At 42.0% G+C, this 21,845-nt stretch overlaps 1 protein-coding gene across 1 annotated transcript; it reads right to left on the bottom strand.

Annotated features, from left to right (window-relative positions):
* Positions 1–1,536: 1,536 nt before the first annotated feature.
* On the bottom strand, positions 1,537–21,347 carry sord (sorbitol dehydrogenase). Its single transcript, XM_034191440.1, has 9 exons — positions 21,233–21,347; positions 21,051–21,084; positions 8,100–8,264; positions 7,758–7,917; positions 7,511–7,629; positions 6,983–7,048; positions 6,688–6,866; positions 2,829–2,950; positions 1,537–2,708 (listed from the first exon to the last, which is right to left on the bottom strand). Exons 1-9 carry the CDS (start codon positions 21,284–21,286, stop codon positions 2,543–2,545), a joined length of 1,065 nt encoding a protein of 354 aa, XP_034047331.1. The 5' UTR covers positions 21,287–21,347; the 3' UTR covers positions 1,537–2,542.
* Positions 21,348–21,845: the final 498 nt, after the last annotated feature.

The following is a 21,845-nucleotide window of genomic DNA, read 5'->3' on the forward strand; positions in this document are numbered from 1 at the left end:
GTTGTTGGACTCATTGCATGGCCACAGAGTTGCATAGTTATAGAAGCATAAATCAGGCTTTAGGATTGTGAGGTACCACTCCACGGGGGACTTAGAAAATGAGTGACTCGACTAAATGTAATCCTTTTTAATTCACATATGTGCGGTGCTTGTTTAAAGCAGACATGTTTTTTGAGATGAAGTTTTGACCCGCCCATTAAATGAGGCAGGTCCTATTCAAGGTCAGGCATTTAATCAAGGAAATACCTCAGCCTAATTGGTATTGTTACATACATATAATGTATTTTGTCCGTTTTATACATATAGTGGACTTCGATTATAATGGACAAAATTCACTGGTCCAACTAAATCCGTTATATGCGAGTTTTACTGTATATATCATATTGACTATCCACTGACAGACCTGATATATTGGATGCACACAGAAGAAGTTACAAGTATATGCAAATCAATCCATTGTGCGTGCTTGACAAAGTTTATTTAATTTTTTTCAGCAATTCAAACAACATACAAAGCAAGCTGGTGGGATTTTTTTCTCCTCAGATTTTGGTGTACAGTGATCCTAGATCATTGAGTCGGGGGGGGATTTTAATAATTGGAGGTAAAATTAAAACATTTGGAGGTCGTTCCTCTTACACATCACACAACAATAAACAATCTATATCAGGCCTGAACTATGTACGAGGTCTGTTAGAAAAGTATCGGACCTTATTATTTTTTTCAAAAACCTGATGGATTTGAATCACGTGTGCTTGCATGAGCCAACCTTGAACCTTCGTGAGCATGCGTGAACTTTTTCACGCCTGTCGATTGCATCATTTCCTGGTAAGCAGCCTTTGTGTGAGGTGTGTTTCGTGCGCTCGGCGTTTTTTCATTCCAAGGAAAAAGACTGGAGCAGCGTGACTGCATCAAATTTTGCCAGAAACTGGGCGACAGCCAGGTAGGCTTTCGGTGACGATCCTGTGAGCATCACACAGATTAAGGAGCGGTACAACCGGTTTAAAGACGTCTGCACAACGGTGGAGAGCGCGCCACGCTCTGGTCAGCCATCAACATGCTGAAATGACCAGATCATTTCCAAAGTGAACGCTGTGATGATGCGGGACCGTCGTGTGACTGTCCGAGAAATTGAGGAAGAGGTGGACATCAGCATTTTTTCGGTACATTCCACTGTGACAGAAGATTTGGCCATGAAAAGATTGGCGGTGAAAATCAAGCCGATGGCTTCGGCACGAAGCTGCTGATGGTGCAGCAAAAGCTTCTTTGTGTTGGAAGTCTCACAGGACATGTTGTGACATGCCCACCTCTTCCACAATTTCTCAGATAGTCACACAACTGAAAAGTCACCGAAAGCCGTCTGAATCATCAGAATGGTTTCCACCTGGCTGTCGCCCAGTTTCTGGCAAAATCTGATGCGGCGCTGCTCCAGTCGTTCCGTCTTTTTCCTTGAAATGAAAATCCGCCAAGCGCGCTGCACACGTCCCACACAAAGGCTGCTTACCAGCAAATGACGCAATCGACAGGCGTGAAAAAGTTCATACATGCGCACGAAGGTTCAAGGTTTGCTCATGCAAACACACAAGATTCAAATCCATCAGGTTTTTGAAAAAAATAAAAAGGCCAATACTTTTCTAACAGACCTCGTATACAGCAGGAGAATTTCTGAGTGTAACTGAGTGGAATTGTGGAACTTTGGAGATGTCTAAAACATGAATTCTCAAACATGAAACTAAAAAGTAGACAAAACTGGTTTTATACAATATGACCTCTTTAATAATTACCTTATTTGAGCAAGTGGGCTATTTTCATATCTGCTGATTTTTATAAGTTTTGCGTGTACAACAGCAATAGTATGAATAAAATTTACTTTTAAAACATACAATGTACTCTTTGGTGATCTGTGTGTCTGCCCATTACAATCACGCTACCCATATGAGAGGAAATGAAATAATCATGGATTTAAAGAAGTGGGTATCATTTATCCAAAATAGACAAATCAAAGAAAAAAAAAAATCCTGCTTCTGCAGCCCAGGGCAGTCGATGAAATGTGTTGCTTTTGACCAGATTTCATTACAAATGGGCCTGAAAATTAACTCGCCACTTTGGGCAACATAGAGCCATGGTGCACCAGTCCAACTGCACCATTCACTCTACACTACAGAGAATCAAAGGTACGGCTCACTAATCCCCAGAAATAAATTAAAAAACTATGACTGTTTGGGTTTTATTATTCAAAGCCTTTAAAAAAAAATCTAAATGTAGTGTTTAAAATTATAAGTAAATTAACTAGAGGGTAAAGCTCTTGTTGAATATTAATATTAAAAATTACTGGGAGAATACAGTGCAAAGCATACTGATTAGTGTTTTGTCTGTACAATGCAGTGGCCCTGTAAGCGACACAGCACTCAGGTTGTTTTTCAAAGAACTGCTGTTTGTTCTAAACTGGGACACTTTCCTGAGGTCAATGTCCTGTTGGAGAATGCCTGCCTGCCTTGCAGAGTCAATTCTACTGGTCAAGCTTGCACAACTGCAGCTACGTTTATTAGGGATTCTGGTCATTCTGGTCACACTTTAGCATGATCTTTACCCCCAGACCTTGATGCGCTACCTCAAAGGCACGAGGAGCCTGCTCCAGGGGAAAACGGTGTGTCACCAGGGGCTTCAAGTTTACTTTCTTTGACGCCAGCATGTCTATAGCCGTTGGCCAGCTGGAACACAGCAAGACAAAAAAACTTTACTTGACTTCATTTTTGCTATCTGTGAAACATAACTGCAACTGCCACCACATCTCCCATGACACACACAAGTGAAAATAGATACTTTCTTACGTGTTGCAGTAGCGAAATATTCCTCTGATGTCCAATTCTTTGATAGTGACATCAATCAGAGGAACCGTGGTCATACTTGAGCAAGCACCCACCAGCACCACCACACCTCCAGGACGAGTTGCCTGACAGGAAACAATACCAGTGATTATCATGCATAACATCTTCTGAGTAATCGGTGTCAAGTCTTGGAGCAACTGCCACACCATGGAAATGTTTAAAGTCCTGAAGGACAACCACCTAGGCACACAGCTGATCCATCCCCATCTCCACCATCTACGTATCTGCTGCAACCAGATGAAACATGGACATCCCCTTGGCCTTCTCCAGCCACTGGGATCCTCAGTCCCAAGGCTGCTGAGTGGTGGATCAGAGAAATGAGACAGATTTCCAAAATGTCTCACGGAATGGAAGTGAAATTTCTCATCTCAGTCTCCTGGAGTACCTGCTTGAATTTTTACAGTTATTTTTATACTTGGCACTCTGGTGAATATATAATGGCCTAAAGGCTGTTAACTAAGAAAGAACCCAATTTCAACATTTAAAAAAGGCTTTTGGAGGAATTCTGCCTGGTGAGATGAAATAAAATGGTACTTTTCAGGAGTAATGATCAATGCTACAGTATACATATGTGAAAGAAATACAGTGACTTTGTTTATATGGATGTCAATTATCCAACTATTGCCCTTACACGAGTTTAGTGAATATTCCATTCAGATTATACTCTGATGAATGTCTTATGGGTCACAAATTTATGGGTCATAACAACTCCAACAATATGACAGTCTGAGTACGGAGTATGTCCACAATGCACTTCAATAATCTGACTAAAATAAGAATACTCCATGTCTTAATTAGATTACTGTTACTGTAATTATGACCTTATTCAGGTTAAAGTAATCAAGGAATCGCGAGATAAAAGGAATATCGATGCATCGTATTTCTATATAATTTTTTTTTTCCCCTCACTGTGTGACTGCTTGGTACTCTTCAAAGAAAGTATTTCTAATGATTCATAATTTATTTTAAATACATTCTTGAGCAGCTCTCATGCACCGATTCTAAATTCAAACACCCAGGAGAGCAACAGCCCCTCTGCACCCGTTACCACTGCCTGTGTAATGGTGACTGACAGTCTGCACTGTTACCACTGCAGCAAAGTAAAAGGTAAAACATTTATGTCCACCTCATGGTGATGCACGTGCACATGGGCTGTAAAACTGCAGAAAAAATGGCTTCTTGTGCAGATGTTATTTCCTTTAAATTACACTTTGGGTTCAGCAGAACATGTGCACCACAACACGATGCTCCACAACACATTCTAAAATAAAAAAAGCACTCAGAACGATTTTAGGTTAGCAGCAAATAAACTACTTGGATTCTTTCTTAACCCTTTACGAAACAAAGTATCTGCCTGCTTTCAGTGTGCCTGCAGAGGGTGGAAAACGTTTAAAAGTAGAGATTTTCTTTAAAAGTTCACCATATGATCCATCTCATAACTTGTTTTTTTCCAGACCTTGATGTAAAAACTGTGTTCAGATGTAGTCAGAATTTGTGCTTCTTGTTTTGAAGTGTGGGATTTATCACAGTCAGTCAGGTATCATTAAGAAAAAAAAAATGTTACCTGTAAATTCACAAGCAACATTTGAAGACATTAGAACACTAAAGCTTGGATGCAACTGTGTATTCCAACCACTGTGACAGTGGTTTTGCTGCAACCACTATGGTGTAACAATTATTAAGAGATTGTTAAAAGATTGTTAAAAGATTGTTATATTCATGGTAAGGGGTATCAGTGACGTTAACATTTACGACAAAGTCGTAAGTCTAACTGTGCATTTGCACCTGCTATGGTACTTATGATTACAAATGTTACAGTTGTTACAACAGTGGTTTGAAACATGGCTTTCAAACAGCAAAATGAAAAAACAAACAAACCCTGACCTGAGTCCCACAGATAGAAAGGAAGCCGATTAAAAAGTTGCTGATTTAGACCAGTTCTGCCATTGATTCAAGTTACACAAATAAGTACTTTTCACCCTTTGAAAAAAAGATAAGTACAACCCCAGTTCCAATGAAGTTGGGATGCTGTGTAAAATGTAAATAAAACCAGAATACAATTTTTCAGGGACGTCCCTGCTTATTTCAGCAAGACAATGCCAAGCCACATTCTGCACGTGTTACAACAGAGTGCGAGTACTTGACTGGCCTGCCTGCAGTCCAGACCTGTCACCCACTGAACATGTATGGCGCATTATGAAGCACAAAAAATGACAAAGGAGACCCCCGGACTGTTGAACAACTGAAGTCGTACATCAAGCAAAAATGGGAAAGAATTCCACCTACAAAGCTTCAACAATTAGTGTCCTCAGTTCCCAAACACTTATTGAGTGTTGTTAGAAGGAAAGGTGATGTAACACAGTGGTCAACATACCACTGTCCCAGCTTTTTTGAAACATGTTGCATGGACGTTTATCTTGTTTGACCTTTACTTTGGAGACGAAGCACTCAACACTGTCAAAACTATTCCATTTATTAATCCTTTTATTTCAATCAATAATTTACACTTTTTTTATACCAAAAATGGAGCAACTTTAACTTTTGACCACTTTACAAACTGACACTGACCTTTCTTACCATTCTTGCTGATTTACCCCATAACTCCATAATATATCACAGATAGTCCAAACTATACCTTTTTGGAATCTTTATGCTCAGACAAATAATGTGGTGTAGTTTTCAATATGATTGGAGCATTTTTAAATTTGACCCATGTGTAATTTTTGGCTGATGTGCTTTTACAAAAGAGTAATGTCTAGTATTTGTGCCAAATTTGGTGCTTGTTTCACCATTTGAAAGATTCCTATGTAAATATTCTGTTATCTGCTTCAATATTAAAGATGGGTCGTGGCTGGGTCTTCCAGCATGACAATGACCTGAAACACACAGCTAGAGCAACTAAAGAGGGGCTCCGTAAGAAGCATTTCAAAGTCCTGGAGTGACCTAGCCAGTCTCCAGACCTGAACTCAATAGAAAATCTTTGGAGGGAGCTGAAACTGGAAACCTGAAAGATCTGGAGAAGATCTGTATGGAGGAGTGGACCAAAATCCCTGCTGCAGTGTTTGCAAACCTGGTCAAGAACTACAGGAAAAAGGTTTCTGTACCAAATATTAAGGTGTGTTTTTCTATCCATCCATCCATTTTCTTCCGCTTTATCCGGAGTCGGGTCGCGGGGGCAGCAGCTCAAGCAAAGCCGCCCAGACCTCCCGATCCACACACACCTCCCCCAGCTCCTCCGGGGGAACCCCAAGGCGTTCCCAAGCCAGCTGAGAGATGTAGTCCCTCCAGCGTGTCCTGGGTCTTCCCTGGGGCCTCCTCCCAGTGGGACGTGCCCGGAACACCTCTCCAGCAAGGCGTCCAGGGGACATCCGGAAAAGATGCCCGAGCCACTTATTTCATGCAATAACATGCAAATTATTTAAAAATCATACAATGTGATTTTATGATTTTTTTTTTTTGATTGTGTCTCTCACAGTTGAAGTGTACCTACAATAAAATTACAGACCTCTCCATTCTTTGCAGGTGGGAAAACTTGCAAAACTGACAGTGGATCAGATACTTTTTTGTCTCACTGTATACACGCTATATGAATACAGAGCCTGTCTGCTATGTGATCGGATCTTAAATCTGCCCTTCAAGTAAAATTGTACAAAGCTTATCGCAGAAATTAACATAACTTTAACCACGATCCAGGATTGGGACTGTTTAACTGCCCAGCCCTAGTGGCAATAAGAAAAGTTGATTTTGAAAGCTTTTTAGCCAAGGTGCATGTAAACATATGGCCTGAGCTGTGGTTACGTACATAGATTCCAGTTTGGATGCAGGACTCGGCACCAGTACAGTCGATCGCAATGTGGGGCTCAACTCCCAGCAAGTCTTGCACACTCTTGGCCACCTGCTTTGGTGCATCCCCTTGCTCCACTGTCAGAGTAAAGTCAGCACCCATTTCCTTGGCCAGTTTCAAGCGCTGTGGGTTCACATCTGACAGCAGTGGCAGTTAAACACAGTAGGACAGGATGAAAAACAAAAAAAGGACCCATGGTTTGGAAAATTGGAACATCAACAGTTCAAAAACAAAGGTTTTCTTGGTTCTATACCAAGGATGATGGTCCTTGAAGCCCCCATTGTTCTGGCCACAGCCATGCATATCAAACCGATAGGTCCTGCAGAAAGCAATAAATAACCTTATGCTACTGTAGAAACTGCATGAAAAAGAGTTTGGTACTCGACACATGCAGACCAACACTGAAAATATGAATGTGCGATAAGGAAACCTGCTCTCACCTGGGCCACAGACTGCAATAAAGTAATTCTAAGACACCGGGGGCAGTGTTCATGCCATCAACGTACGTTCAGCAGACACCAAGTGCACACTTAATGTGCATGTTAAGCAATGGAAAGTTAATATCTAATAGTTTTTCCTGACTTGAATTTTGTTGAGTGAGTGTGAGTCCTCTTTTATAACTGCACTTGTCCTTTAGATTCCTTACTTGGAAAGACATACAGTTAACATCATGCAATTAGATTCCGGCATGCACTGAAATGTCCTCACTGTAATCTGCAACATCTCAAACCAGTAGCAGTGAGTTTGGTTGCTTGTGTTAACGAGTTATTTACGTTCTGACCTGCACCACAGATGAGCACAGTGCTATTAATGGATACTCCAGCTCTGCGACAGGTGTGGATCCCCACAGACAGCGGTTCAGCCAGAGCGCCCTCCTCAAACGTCAGGTTATCAGGTAACCTGGACAGTTGAAAAGAGGAACAGGAAAAAGTGCAAGAGAAGACAGCCAGAAGAGGATGTAAGCAAGACGGTTAGAGAGAGTGCGAGTCGTTACATAACCTGTGCTGCACCAACAGTCTTGCAGTTACTTGTAACAGAAGTTGGCATTGTGTGTGTAATATCGACACAGGGTTCCATCGTCAGGAGGCGTGGCACAGAAGTATATTGAAGGAGTTAAGTTGTAGCGACCCTGTTTGACAAAATCATCCATTTCGAGGGGCACGCCTGGCTCAATAGCCACTCTGTCACCTACGACAAACACAAGGTCACAGCACAGTTTGCTTTGGCAAACTTTATGTAAATACATTCAAGCATGAAAATGATAATAGTGAAAGTCAAATTTGCAGGATTAGTACTTTATAGGTCTGCTTCCCCGTCTGCAGTGGACGCCTCTGGAACCCCCACTCCCACCTCCCCACCCCCCCACTTACCTACTTTGAGGTGCTTGACTGCTGATCCAACCTTCACCACTCGCCCAGATGCCTCGTGCCCCAACACCAAGGGTTGTGCAACCACAAAGTCACCAATACGGCCATCATGCCAAAAGTGCACATCCGATCCACAGATTCCAACAGAGTGCATCTGCAGCAAAACATCTGTGCACAAAACATGGTGAGCAGTTTAGAAGCAGTTTGAAATACTTCACACCAGTAATGATCAAATGCGCAAAGAAAAGCAGTCAGGTACGGAAGATTTTAAATTAGTTTTAATACAAGGAAACTGACTACATTTAGGCCTGAATCTCCCATGTGCCTTCTGGCAAGCTGTGCCTAAATTATCACATCTTTTAAAGAAAATCCTTCTCTCTGTGTCCACTATGAAGCTGGTGTTTTTTTTTTTTACTTCAATGATATTTTAACAAATTTCGTCCCATATGATGAACCTCTGTCAACTATCAGTGGTGCAGTGGCTGTCTTTCAGGCTACTGGAACAATAATTCTCAGTCTATTTTTTCGGCAGCTATCACGTGACCACATTTACAGTGGTCATGTGATCAATTAGTTTTTTTCACTAATGACTGAAAAATCTAACCTGTACAATACAAATTTACTACAACCGTACCATAAACTTAACTTACAAAAGTGAAAAACTACCCAAACATCAAATCTGTGTGACGACACCTCCAACAGAAGTCACGTGATTGCAATTTCCAGCTGAATATGGGTCCATGTGCCTTCACCCTGAAAGGCAAGATGGCTAGACATTTTGCTTTGTGGACCAGCGCACTACATGTCAGTTAGAACTTAAGTCCGACTTTTGCCAGCACCGCCCGACATTGGCATGTCACACTTTAAAACACCAGCAAATGTCACAATTTCTGGACGTCATAGCAGTGGTGAGTCTGATATTCCACAATGATGAGTCCTAGTACCGGCAGGAGGTAAAAGATCTGGTGCACTGGTGTCAGAAAAATAAGTATCAGTGTGGGAAGGACAAAGGGACTGGTCGTGGACTTTAGGAGACAAAGCCACACCCTCTCGCCCCTGTTTAGCAATGAAACAGCAGTGGAAAAAGCCCACAGTCTGAAATACCTTAGTCCTTTCCAAGGACTTGATATAGACCATTAACTCTGTGAACATCATTAAGAAGGCCCACCAATGCCTATATTTCCTCAGTTTGCTGAAGCAGGCTGGACTTGACAACTCTGTGCTGGTAGCTTTTTACAGGTGTGTGGTGGAGAGCGCACTCACCTTCTCCATCATCACCTGGTACGGGCACTGCTCCACTGCAACAAGAAGGCATTGCAGAGGGTGGTGGTAGCCGCCCAGAACATCACTCACTGCAGCCTCCCTTCCATTGAGGACATCTATACCAGCAGGTGCAGGAGCAGTGCAGCCCCCTCCCACCCAGCCCACAAACTGAACTGCTCCCCTCAGGCAGGAGGCTGCAGAGAGCATCAGGGAAAGAACAACTATGCACAAACGCAGCTTCTATCCAGAGGCTGTAAGACTGATCAACTCCAGGACTTATGGAGCACTGCACTTTAGGGACCGGTCACGGCGTTAGCTGAACTAAGGAAGAAAAGTCCCAAAGTCACAAATCGTCGAGAAAAAGTGGACGAATGATCATGGACTTCTCCCATCACCGAAAAGCCTGCACGTGCAGAGCACAAAAAAGACTGAAACTACCAAAAGAAAAACTAAGCGAGCGGTGACCTTGACGCTTACAAACAAAATCAAAACAAAGTACCAGTGTGTGATCATTTCTGCAGCAAGTCTGTGACACAGATTCGCTGCAGCTGCGTTGCTTGACACACACGTAACAGCCAGAGACATTGAGAGAGAGAGAGAGAGAGAAGCTGGATGAAGTTGGACAACAATCAATGGAACGCTGACAGTACGGGAACTACGCAAATGATGAGGAACTGTCAAGACACAAAGCAAAACAGATTACGAACGTATTGAGGTTGTCGTCAGGATTTGTTCAGAGTTTTCATAGTTTGAAAATTCTGACAAAGCGCCAGCTACAGAAACAAAGCTAGACGACGGTTAAAGGATGTCTCTGAAAGGAAAAATAAAATAATGATGATAATCCACAAGAAAAAACATGTCAATTAAGAAAATGTTTGAAATGGAGTAGAAGTAAACACTTAAACTCCTAACCTCATCTTACTGTTCATATTTTAAAATAAATGACAACTCAGTTACATCACCACGTAAATCCAAGGTATTTACAGTCCAATACCCATACAGTGCCGAAAAATAAAGAACAAAAATACATAATTAAATAAAAACTGTCAAAAAGATGCATCTAGACATAATCTCATCTGTCATTGTGAACTTGTTTGTCTGTATACATTCTTAAAGTCTTCCTTCTGTACATTTTTTAAAACCTGCTCTATATCAGTGTTACTCTGTAATTCTTCATCCAGCCCATTCTACAAATCCACCCCACAAGCTGAAATACACACACTCTTCATAGTTGTGCAAACACAGTGCTTTTTTTAGTTTAATTCTCTTCTATAACTTCTTGTAACCCCCATCCCTGTCACAAAACATTTTTTTAAATAATGCCCAGAAGTAAATCATTTTTTGCTTTGTAGATAATCTGCCACACTCCTCGCCATCTTTTATAGAATACAACTTATGTGGGATTTCCAACTGATTTTGTGGTCCAATATCATACCCAGAAATTTATTTTCATACATTTTTTTTCAATAATAATATTTTCTTTTGCACCTCTGCATCTATACAATGATTTCCAAACATACATTTTGTTTTATTTAAAGATTTTTTTAATCACGCTGCCTCTTTTAATGTATTCATTTCTGTTGTGATATCTCTCAAAGGCAGCTGTAAATTTTCCCCAGAGAGAGAAAAAAACAATTGTGTTATCAGCAAAACAGAATAAATTTTAAAGTTTTAGACACCTGACACATGTCATTTATGTACACAGGGAACAGTTGTGGACTCAAAACTGATCCCTCAGGTACACCACAGGCGATATTTATACATGATGATTAATAGTCACCTATCTGTACAAAACGTGTGTGCATCTATATATAATGTGTGTGTAACAGTCACAATGTTAGAAGGATACGTTATGCTGCATTTACACATAACGACAAGTCACGAATGCCACGAAGTATACATTCTTGGCCGATGATCACGAATGTGATGATTTGGGGCAGAGGTGTCAGATGTCCTCAGGAACTGCTGCAACCTGTTACCACGCATTATGATTAATGGCATGTGTTGCTGGCGAATTATCATGAACCATTATGCACGCTCAAGAATAATGTTCCACGTTGTTGTGTGCTGCTGCACATAACAGCACATCGTTCTGTCACGTTGTGAATGAGGCGAATTGTCTCCACACACACCCATATTCATCCTACCATCAGCTACTGAACAATTCAGATCACTCCAGTTTGCTCCTCAAAATCCAGATTAATCCACAGCAGAAGAACTTTGTGATTGCATGCTAAGTTGGGCTATGTGCCATGGAGTGGCGCAGAGAGGAGGAGACGGAGCAAGCCACATGTCTGGCTGCACGCGGCTCTCGTCTCCCTTGAGTTCCCAAACATCAAGCACAGCAGCAGGTGGAATACCTGCAGGAGCACGCTGAAGAGCATTGGAACGAGACTTTTAGCTGACTTGGCATCACTGTCCTTGTTTAGCATACTGCAGCAATGAAGCTGAATGCGGTGCAGCAGGATTTAATTGTCCGCACGTTAGAGAATAATGTCATGTCTGTCATGCTCTATTAAGGATCACCACTAATCAAGACAGGATCAACATGCTCAGTTGCGACCTCCACGACATGAGGCAAAATGAGGATGGTGCGTGACATTCGTGGAAGATTTTCTGACAGCCAAAACATGCCCCACGAAAATCATGAATATCACGCACCAACACGTACTATTAAGAAACCTATTCAGATTCATTAAGTCACGTTAAGAATGTCAGGAATGTGCCACGATTGACGCAAATATGACATTTGTCCTGCCTATGCATAAACACAGCATTACATGGCAAGGTGAAATAAAAGAGAAGAAAAAAGGACACAAACTTTAACAGCCGTCTGCAGTTTCACAAGGCATGCGTGTGTATATATATATATACTCAACAAAAATATAAACGCAACACTTTTGGTTTTGCTCCCATTTTGTATGAGATGAACTCAAAGATCTAAAACTTTTTCCACATACACAATATCACCATTTCCCTCAAATATTGTTCACAAACCAGTCAAATCTGTGATAGTGAGCACTTCTCCTTCGCTGAGATAATCCATCCCACCTCACAGGTGTGCCATACCAAAATGCTGATTAGACACCATGATTAGTGCACAGGTGTGCCTTAGACTGCCCACAATAAAAGGCCACTCTGAAAGGTGCAGTTTTGTTTTATTGGGGGGGGATACCAGTCAGTATCTGGTGTGACCACCATTTGCCTCATGCAGCGCAACACATCTCCTTCGCATCATCCGTGAAGAGAACACCTCTCCAACGTGCCAAATGCCAGCGAATGTGAGCATTTGCCCACTCAAATCGGTTACGACGACGAACTGGAGTCAGGTCGAGACTCCGATGAGGACGACAAGCATGCAGATGAGCTTCCCTGAGACGGTTTCTGACAGTTTGTGCAGAAATTCTTTGGTTATGCAAACCGATTGTTCCAGCAGCTGTCCGAGTGGCTGGTCTCAGACGATCTTGGAGGTGAACATGCTGGATGTGGAGGTCCTGGGCTGGTGTGGTTACACGTGGTCTGTGGTTGTGAGGCTGGTTGGATGTACTGCCAAATTCTCTGAAACGCCTTTGGAGATGGCATATGGTAGAGAAATGAACTTTCAATACACGAGCAACAGCTCTGGTTGACATTCCTGCTGTCAGCATGCCACTTGCACGCTCCCTCAAATCTTGCGACATCTGTGGCATTGTGCTGTGTGATAAAACTGCACCTTTCAGAGTGGCCTTTTATTGTGGACAGTCTAAGGCACACCTGTGCACTAATCATGGTGTCTAATCAGCATCTTGTTATGGCACACCTGTGAGGTGGGATGGATTATCTCAGAAAAGGAGAAGTGCTCACTATCACAGATTTAGACTGGTTTGTGAACAATATTTGAGAGAAATGGTGATATTGTGTATGTGGAAAAAGTTTTAGATCTTTGAGTTCATCTCATACAAAATGGGAGCAAAACCAAAAGTGTTGCGTTTATATTTTTGTTGAGGTATATATGTGTGTGTGTGTGTGTGTGTGTGTGTGTGTGTGTGTGTGTGTGTGTGTGTGTGTGTGTGTGTGTGTGTGTGTGTGTGTGTGTGTGTGTGTGTGTGTGTGTAAAATGCTGCCTGTTTGTTAAATAGCTTTCCAGACAGTTCAGTACCGTTCCCCTGATGCCATACCTTTCCATTTTTCAATCAATATATTGTAGTTAATGGTGTCAAAAGCCTTTTTTTAATCTATGAAGATTCCCACTGAGTGCATTTTCATTTCTATGCTCTTTGTGAGCTCCTTGAGGAATTCAGTCAGAACAAGTGAAGTTGAGCTGCTGGTTCTGAATTCATATTGATTATTAAATCAATGAAGTTGGTGAGTCTAGCAGTGAAAGGTTTTTCTAATCTCATAATTTATTTCTTTATATTTCTCTTCTGCCTCAATAGTTCTTTGTTTCATAAATTGTTTATACAATTTATTTCTCTTTCTGTTCATTTCCTCAGTTCTTTTATGTTGCTTTGCCTTAAGTATGTCTATATTGACGTAACCACAGATAAAAATATTCTTCTGACTCTTATTTTTTGTAAATGTTTTCTCGGTTCATGCCTGAAATACGAGGTCTATTAGAAAAGTATCTGACCTTATTATTTTTTTCAAAAACGATATGGATTTGAATCACGTGTGATTGCGTCAGCCAAGCTTGAACCTTCATGCGCATGCATGAGTTTTTTCACGCCTGTCGGTTGCGTCATTCACCTGTGAGCAGGCTTTGAGTGAGGAGTGGTCCACCCTCTCGTCGTTTTTTTCATTGTTTAGGAATGGCTCAGAGACTGCCGCTTTGCTTGATCAAAATTTTTTCAGAAACTGTGAGGGACATCAAAGTGGATACCATTCGAGAAATTCAGATGGTTTTTGGTGAAAGTTTTATGGGCTTCAAAGAGATTACGGAGTGTTACTGTCGCTTTAAGGACGGCCCAGAGCGACTGGTGGTGCGCCGCGCTCCGAAGCCGCCATCGACAGGCTGAGCGACCATTTCATTTCTAAACGGATGGCTGTATGGATCCGTGACCATCGTGTGCAATTTCTCTGGTTATCACAAGAGCTGGACATCAACCATTTTCCGGCAGATTTCACTTTTAACAAGAGATTTTGTTGCTTTGCGCCATGCGGAACCGCCGCGACGTGCGGAATTCCTCCGCACGTCTGTCTCAATGTGCCGAAAAAGTGCTGATGTCCACGTCTTTTCACAATTCCTGTGCTAGTCAGATGACATCCCGGATAAAACACAGCATCCAGTTTGGAAATGAACGGCACATTCCACTGTTACAGGAGTTTTTGTAATGGAAAGAGGAGAGGAGGCTTCGAGCGTCGCAGCAGTGCCGCATGGCACAAAGCAACGCCATGATGAAGCCTCACAGGACATGTTCTGGCATGTCCAGGCACATCCACAATTTCTCGGATAATCACTCGATGGAAAAACCACCGACAGCTGTCTGAACGCCATCTCAAAGCCGTCATGTGAGACCAAAACGGAGGTGGTTTTGTCTCGTTCCAGTAGCGAATCCATCGTGACGCGCGAAGCCTCCCCTCGGCTTTCCATGACAAAATCTCTTGTTAAAATGAAATCTGCCGGAAAATGGTTGATGTCCAGCTCTTGTGATAACCAGAGAAATTGCACACGATGGTCACGGATCCACACAGCCATCCGTTTAGAAATGAAATGGTCGCTCAGCCTGTCGATGGCGGCTTCGGAGCACGGCGCACCACCAGTCGCTTTGGGCCGTCCTTAAAGCGACAGTAACACTCCGTAATCTCTTTGAAGCCCATAAAATTTTCACCAAAAACCATCTGAATTTCTCGAATGGTGTCCACTTTGATGTCCCTCACAGTTCCTGAAAAAAGTTTGATCAAGCAAAGCGGCAGTCTCTGAGCCATTCCTAAACAATGAAAAAAACGACGAGAGGGTGGACCACTCCTCACTCAAAGCCTGCTCACAGGCGAATGACGCATAATCTGTTTCCAAGGATGTTGTAATTTCATTATCACCTTCAGAAAATGATTAATCATTACGGTCAGTAATGATTAATCATTACGGTCAGTAATGACCAGTGTTGGGGTACATTACTTTAAAAACAGTAATTATAGTTATTCTCCCAAAAACTAACTTGGTAACTGAGTTACAGCATTACAGAAGTCAGTAGTTACTGTGGAAAGTAACTATTGCATTACATTTTAACATGTTAAAAAAAAGTCAATGAATTTGGACACCCCCCCAACAGAACTTTAAATTTAACTGTATATTCAATTATAAAAACTGAATATTAAATATATTTAATGAATGAAATGTACACTTAATAAATTGTTAAGAGAAAACAACAACAATCTACACTATTTTAATGTTGCTGTGGGACAATGTAAGAAAAGACACCTATCAAATTTAATACATATCATTACTATGTTTATAATAGTGGAATAATCAAACATAGTAGATATTTTAGAATTTTTTACTTATAGTGCACCTCAATAGGCCGCAACTGGCCATCAAATAAATTTAAAATTAAATGATGCTCGTTCACATGTACATTCTTCTCTTCAATCTCAATAAGGGGAAGTAATGTCTTTAGTTCCATTTGAAAAACGCTAATGCTGCATGTCTCAGTTGTATGTGAGGTGACTGTGCATGTTTGTGTATGTGTGTGAATTCCCGCCGACCTCTGCCTCTGGTTGGCTTACCGTGAAATTTTACTCTTCCTTAGCCAATCACCATAACTTCTTTCACCAAAAAAAAAAAAAAAAATTTGCAGCTCAGCCATGGCCGAGAGCGATTCAATCAGCTTCAATAACTTTAATTTGGGTAACGTGCCGCATTTTATTGTCAGTAATGGCAATGGCATTGTAACGATGGAATCAATAATTAGTTAAATTACCTGTTACTGAAAAAAATAATGCCGTTAGTAACTGTGTTTATTTCCATCAATGGTGATGATGGTCATGTAGGATGTTATCAGTTTGCTCTACAGAGATAGTAGTCAGTACCTACTGTACTGTACTGTTCATTATTCATACGTTGATGTTGACTCAGTCACGTGTCCCTGTCCAGCTCATAGCTTTCTCCATCAGCAGTACTTTGGCCTCTTCAGGTGATCCATGCAGCTTGATGAACACCTTGCAGTTTGATGCCCATGTTGATTGAATTCAGTTTTGCTTCTTCAGAATGTGGGCTTGTCTGGTGATATTGGAGTTTTTCTTGGTCAGGTGCTCGTTGAGGTAGATGTCAGCTCCTCTCAGCTTGCTCACCTGTTTGAGCAGTGCTGTTTTTTTGTTTACAAAATTAATGTGGCTGGCTTAATCTTCTTGTTTTTCCTGGGAAGGGGATGACACGCCTCAATGGCACTGCTTTCCATAGTGATCCCGTTGGTCTCAAAAAAGCCAATCACCTACTGCTCAATGGACCCCAGGTCCGGCTCAGTGAGCTCCCTCTCCATCGCTGCTGCTCTGGCGTATGACCAGAGCTTTGTTTCCAAACCACTGATGACTAGGTCATTCATTCAGGAATATTGCTTCAAATCAGTAACACGATTTTTTTGTCCTTCTCGTCATTATTTTATTTTCAGCTCCTTTATTTTTCCCCATCAAGTCCATATTCTGTTTTTGTTGTTTTGCGATATGAGTGATCTCATCCAACATAAAGTTTAGTTAAAAAGATTGTTGTTGTAAGAATAACATCCTTGTAGCTCATATTTTTATTCTTTACATTTATTCTCTTTCTACAAAGAAGACAAACAGAATGACATTATATATCAGTTCACAGAAACAACATGAAGTAGAACTTGTCTGACTTGATGTCTGCATTTTTAGACTCCACCCCTGCAGACAGTGGTGAATCACATCAACCAGACAGACACAGGCCCAATCTACACTATCATGTTTTAAAGGAAATCGTCTAACCATTTTGGCATTCCATCCACGCTAATCCACCGTTCTCCCCTCCCCAATCTGGCACTTTTCAAAAATGCCCTGAGAGTACAGAAATCCAAAACTGACTTTTGTGTGTATGGATTCTGTGTGTAGACAGTGAAATGGTGTTGTCTGGTAAATGGTGCAGTTTCCCTGAGGGAGTCTGAGTGATCAGTAAAGTTATATCTAATCTAACAGCCAAAGGGCAGACGCAGTCATATGTGCCGCCACTGTGACACAACACAGAAGAAGAAGACTCGACAACGGTTATCCCATCTTCCAGCACACTCTGACTTAAATATGGCTCTATACTGGGGATGGGACTGATCCAATCCCAGACGGGTATCGGGTTCCGATACCGACATAATTCACATATTTTAAAATGATTTTATTTTTAGGCCAACTCACCCAGGCCTACTGTCTGCTATTGATTGTTTACACCCCAGCCGGCGTTGCTAAGACTTCAGACTGAGTACCCTGATGTGCAACTGAGTCAATATGTACCATCGGGCCTACGTCACTTCCGCCGCCATTTTGGATTACCGCTGAAAACAAACTGTACGTGCACTCACAACCATTGTTGTTATACTTGTCTTTACTGCTGTTTATTCACAAAGGCCTGCCATTTTGGTCATGCCAAATGGTGTAGGAGTATGTGAAGAGCCTTGCTAGGTGTGCAAAAGTTGCTGCAGTTAAAAAGCTCGTAGTTGGATCTCGGGATCAAGCTAACGGCCCGCCGCAGGCAAGCTACCGTCTGTCCCAGCCCCTGCCTCTCAGCGCCCCCTCGATGCTCTTAGCTGAGTGTCCCGCGGGGTCTGAAGTAGAGCCTGACCGATATGGATTTTTTGAGGCCGATGCCGATAACGATATTTGGATGAAAAAATGCCGATAATCAATAAATTGGCTGATTTGCCGATAGCCGATGAAACAGCTGTTTTTTTGTTTTTTTTTTATTATTAATAAAATGTTCTTTTTTGGACCCTTAACAAAAAAGGTATGAGCTAAAAGCTGAAGCTGTGTCCTCATATGATATGATATGATAAACACAGTGCTTTACGCCTCAGCCAGAGAGCTTGCCAGAGTTATCCAGTAAACATTCACATGCAAACTAGTGTAGCAATCCTGATACTTACACGGTCTATTTGAGCACGTGTGATTGTCATCAGAGGCTCTATGTCGGCGCCGTCTGCTCACTTTCACTTTCGCTGTGCGTAATGGCGCAAGGTGCATTGGAGCAGTTAGGGGGCTATTCAAACGGGCCAACTAGTAAGATATCACTCCTGAAAACGATTGTTGCCATATCACGTGAGGTAAATCTGCCCTACGATTGGATTTTGGGAAACCATGTGACGGAGAACCGATTCTGATTGGACACTCACATTGCGCACGTCATCACACATCTTCTATGAGGAGTACCAAGATGGCCGACGGTGGATCAAAAGTCCACAGAGTTAACTTTTCAGCAAAAAATAAAAAGTAAGTTTCTATCTCATATCATTAAAAAGTTATTTACAATTTAGTAAAGCTTGGTCCCAGCCGTCGTATACGATGGCATCGGCCCCAGAGGATTAATGGTGAATGGCAGTAATTCCCAGAACACTTCCGGACGACCAGTGAATCTGAATGTTTCAACCTCTTAGCAGTAAAGGAAAGTTTTTCATGCTAGAAATAAGGTGTACACAACGTGGGCTTAATAAAAAGCATGACTGATGCAATGAAGCACATTTGATACATTACTACATAAACTGAGTTAATCAAACTGAGTTGAACTGAAACGGGAGAAATGTGGGGTGAATGTAATTGCAAAGTTATTACAAACAACAGCCTTATAAACTTACTTATATGGTTTTGTCAGCTGATCAGTGCAGTGTGACGGCAAACTACAGGGGCCGGCGATGAACACATTTAAGCAGCTCTCAGTTGAATGGAGTCAGAGCTCCATCTGCTGGACAAACGGTGCAAGGACATTTTACATTGCCGACACAAACATTATTTCAGTAACGGTTCTGTTTATGAGAAATTATTGACGTTCTATCGGCAAAATTTCAGCCGATAGTGAGTACTTTGAAAAGGGCTTATATCGGCCGATAATATATCGGCTCTAGTCTGAAGTATTTACTTTGAAAAAAATTAAGTGTTCAAAGCAGGCCCAGTCGCCTGAATACCCCAGCTAGGAATAATGGAATAGGACTCCGGTTCTATTTTGTGGGTTTTCTTCCTCTGAACTGGGGCCATGATTAAGAAGGATGGCAGGAGGCATTCATATTGTGCCGCTAGAGGTGAAATTCTTGGACTGGCGCAAAACGGACGAAAGCGAAAGCATTTGCCAAGAATGTTTTCATTAATCAAGAACTAAAGTCAGCGGTTTGAAGAAGATCAGATACCGTCGTAGTTCCGACCATAAACGATGCCAACTAGCAATCCGGCGGGGTGATTCCCATGACCATCCTCGTTTACTTGACTGATAGCAGCCAGCCATTTATCCCTTCTGTCTGGACTTTTGTGCCGCTTTGGGAGCTAAAAAAAAATGCACTTTTTGATCTTTTAACTTATTGTGGTTGGTACAGCCAACTGCAACACACGATCGTGGCATTCTCTGTGAAAACTGGTGCATATTAAGTAGAAAAGAATGTGGCACAATAATGCGAGCAAGATGGATGTCAAGTAGAAAAGATAGCGGTTCGTTTTCAGCGCCTCACTGGTTACTATGCGCGTTGCTTTGTGCACGCGCATCAAGGACCTGGATGTCCAACTGTACCTATAGAGGGTTTTCAATCACGTGACCGATTTGCTGCAGGACAGGTGCCGTCTCCATTCTGGATTACAAGGAGGCTGGCGCGTGATAGAAAAATGGAGAGAATGTACGGTTATTACGATGCTTTAAATCCTTGAGATAAGTCTATTTATCATGATAGATGTGTAGCAGTTGGTTCAGTGGATCCGTATCTTATACCAGATAGTGAATTTAGTGGTGATGTAACAAACTGGCCGATAGTGTCACACTGCGATATTGTGAACTAGGAAGCTGCCGACCAGGTCAGCCTCGCCGGCCTCCTGCAGAGCATCACGGCAGAGCTCTGAAAGCGGAAGTCGTCTTGAAGTCCTGAGAGATTTCTCTCACCAGGCGCTAGAAGGGCAGCTTGCGGATCAGCAGCTCGGTGCTCGAGGACCACAATGTAAATAAGCATCCATATTGGAAGCGTTCTTGTGTTATCCTCTGGGGTATTTTTATGTATTTTTATATAATTTTATTGCAGAATAAAATAAAATAAAATTCTGGGAGCAGTGGATTTCTGGTAGCGGCGGATCTCTCTCAGCGCCACGGTGCCGTGAGGCTTCTTCACACCGACGTTGAAGCTTCTGCAATTGTTCGCCAAATGCACGTAGCGTAACACAGCAGCCACCGCGTCGTAATCCAGAATGGGCGTGGGACACAAAATGACGTGACCGATACGTCACATGAAAACCCTCTATACAGAGAATATCAATCAAAAAAACAAGGCACGAGCCAAAAGTAAATTCAATGATTCAAAATCAATTATTAACTTGGAAAACAATTAATACTGACTGCTGAAGAATTATTTTTGTTTCTTGTGCGCATGCCCAGTGAAGGCTCGGTAGGACTTCTCGATAGGTAATGTAATAACACCGATAAGACAGCCTGCAAGCAGAAAACCACCGACTGAGTGTGAAATAAACCACAACACTTTCATGCACACAGCACCTGTGTTCTTAATATAAAAACTGCTCCATCGCACACAGTACCGTTAGGGCCTGGTTCCTGCACAGGACGCTTTTCCTAGAAGAAAGTAAAGTTTGTCTCAGTTCAGCAGGGAACTCATGCACTGTCAAAATGTGTCACTGCGCATTCACACAGGACGCAGTTTGCGTAAATCGCGTCCTGTGTGAATGCGCCAAAAAGAAAAAGTTGGCGGAGAATGTCCTACCAGTCTGAAGTTTCTTTTGGAGTGTAGCACCATGCACAGATTGTCCTTCTCCATTTCGCTCCACAGGCTGCACAAACTGAAGGAGGTCACGGAGGAAAAAGACGTGGACTCTGCGTGCGTCGCAACAGGTTCAAGACTGATAATCTACGTCACCGCTAAACACGGCCTGTGATTGGACAGACAGCCGCAGAGCCGACCATTCCGCGGGGGGGTGGAACAAACCAAACAGCCATGTGCGCGACGAGCTCAGGCAGTGGACAGTCTCGTTTTGGCCGAACAACGATATACAGTTTCTGTATATTCTGTATTAGTGCGCGGCCGACGTGCTTGATGAATTCCTGCGCAAAAAGTAGTTCCCAGATAATTGTGACATATTCTTGTGAGATAATGAGTATATCTCATCTAAATCAATTCTAAAATTTACCAGTAATAAAATTATGAAGATAACTGAAGTTTTAAGAGTGGCTGTAATAAATAGTTACAAAACTTAAAGTTTTCACTCAAGCACATTCAACATTGACACAATGGGAGTTTGATGAGGAAGAGCTCAGAAATACGAGTATACAAATGGATTTTAGTAGAAACTAAATTTGGTCAGTTTTGTGAAATTTGA

This window comes from Thalassophryne amazonica, chromosome 2, assembly GCF_902500255.1.
Source record: "Thalassophryne amazonica chromosome 2, fThaAma1.1, whole genome shotgun sequence".
Classification (NCBI taxonomy): domain Eukaryota; kingdom Metazoa; phylum Chordata; class Actinopteri; order Batrachoidiformes; family Batrachoididae; genus Thalassophryne; species Thalassophryne amazonica.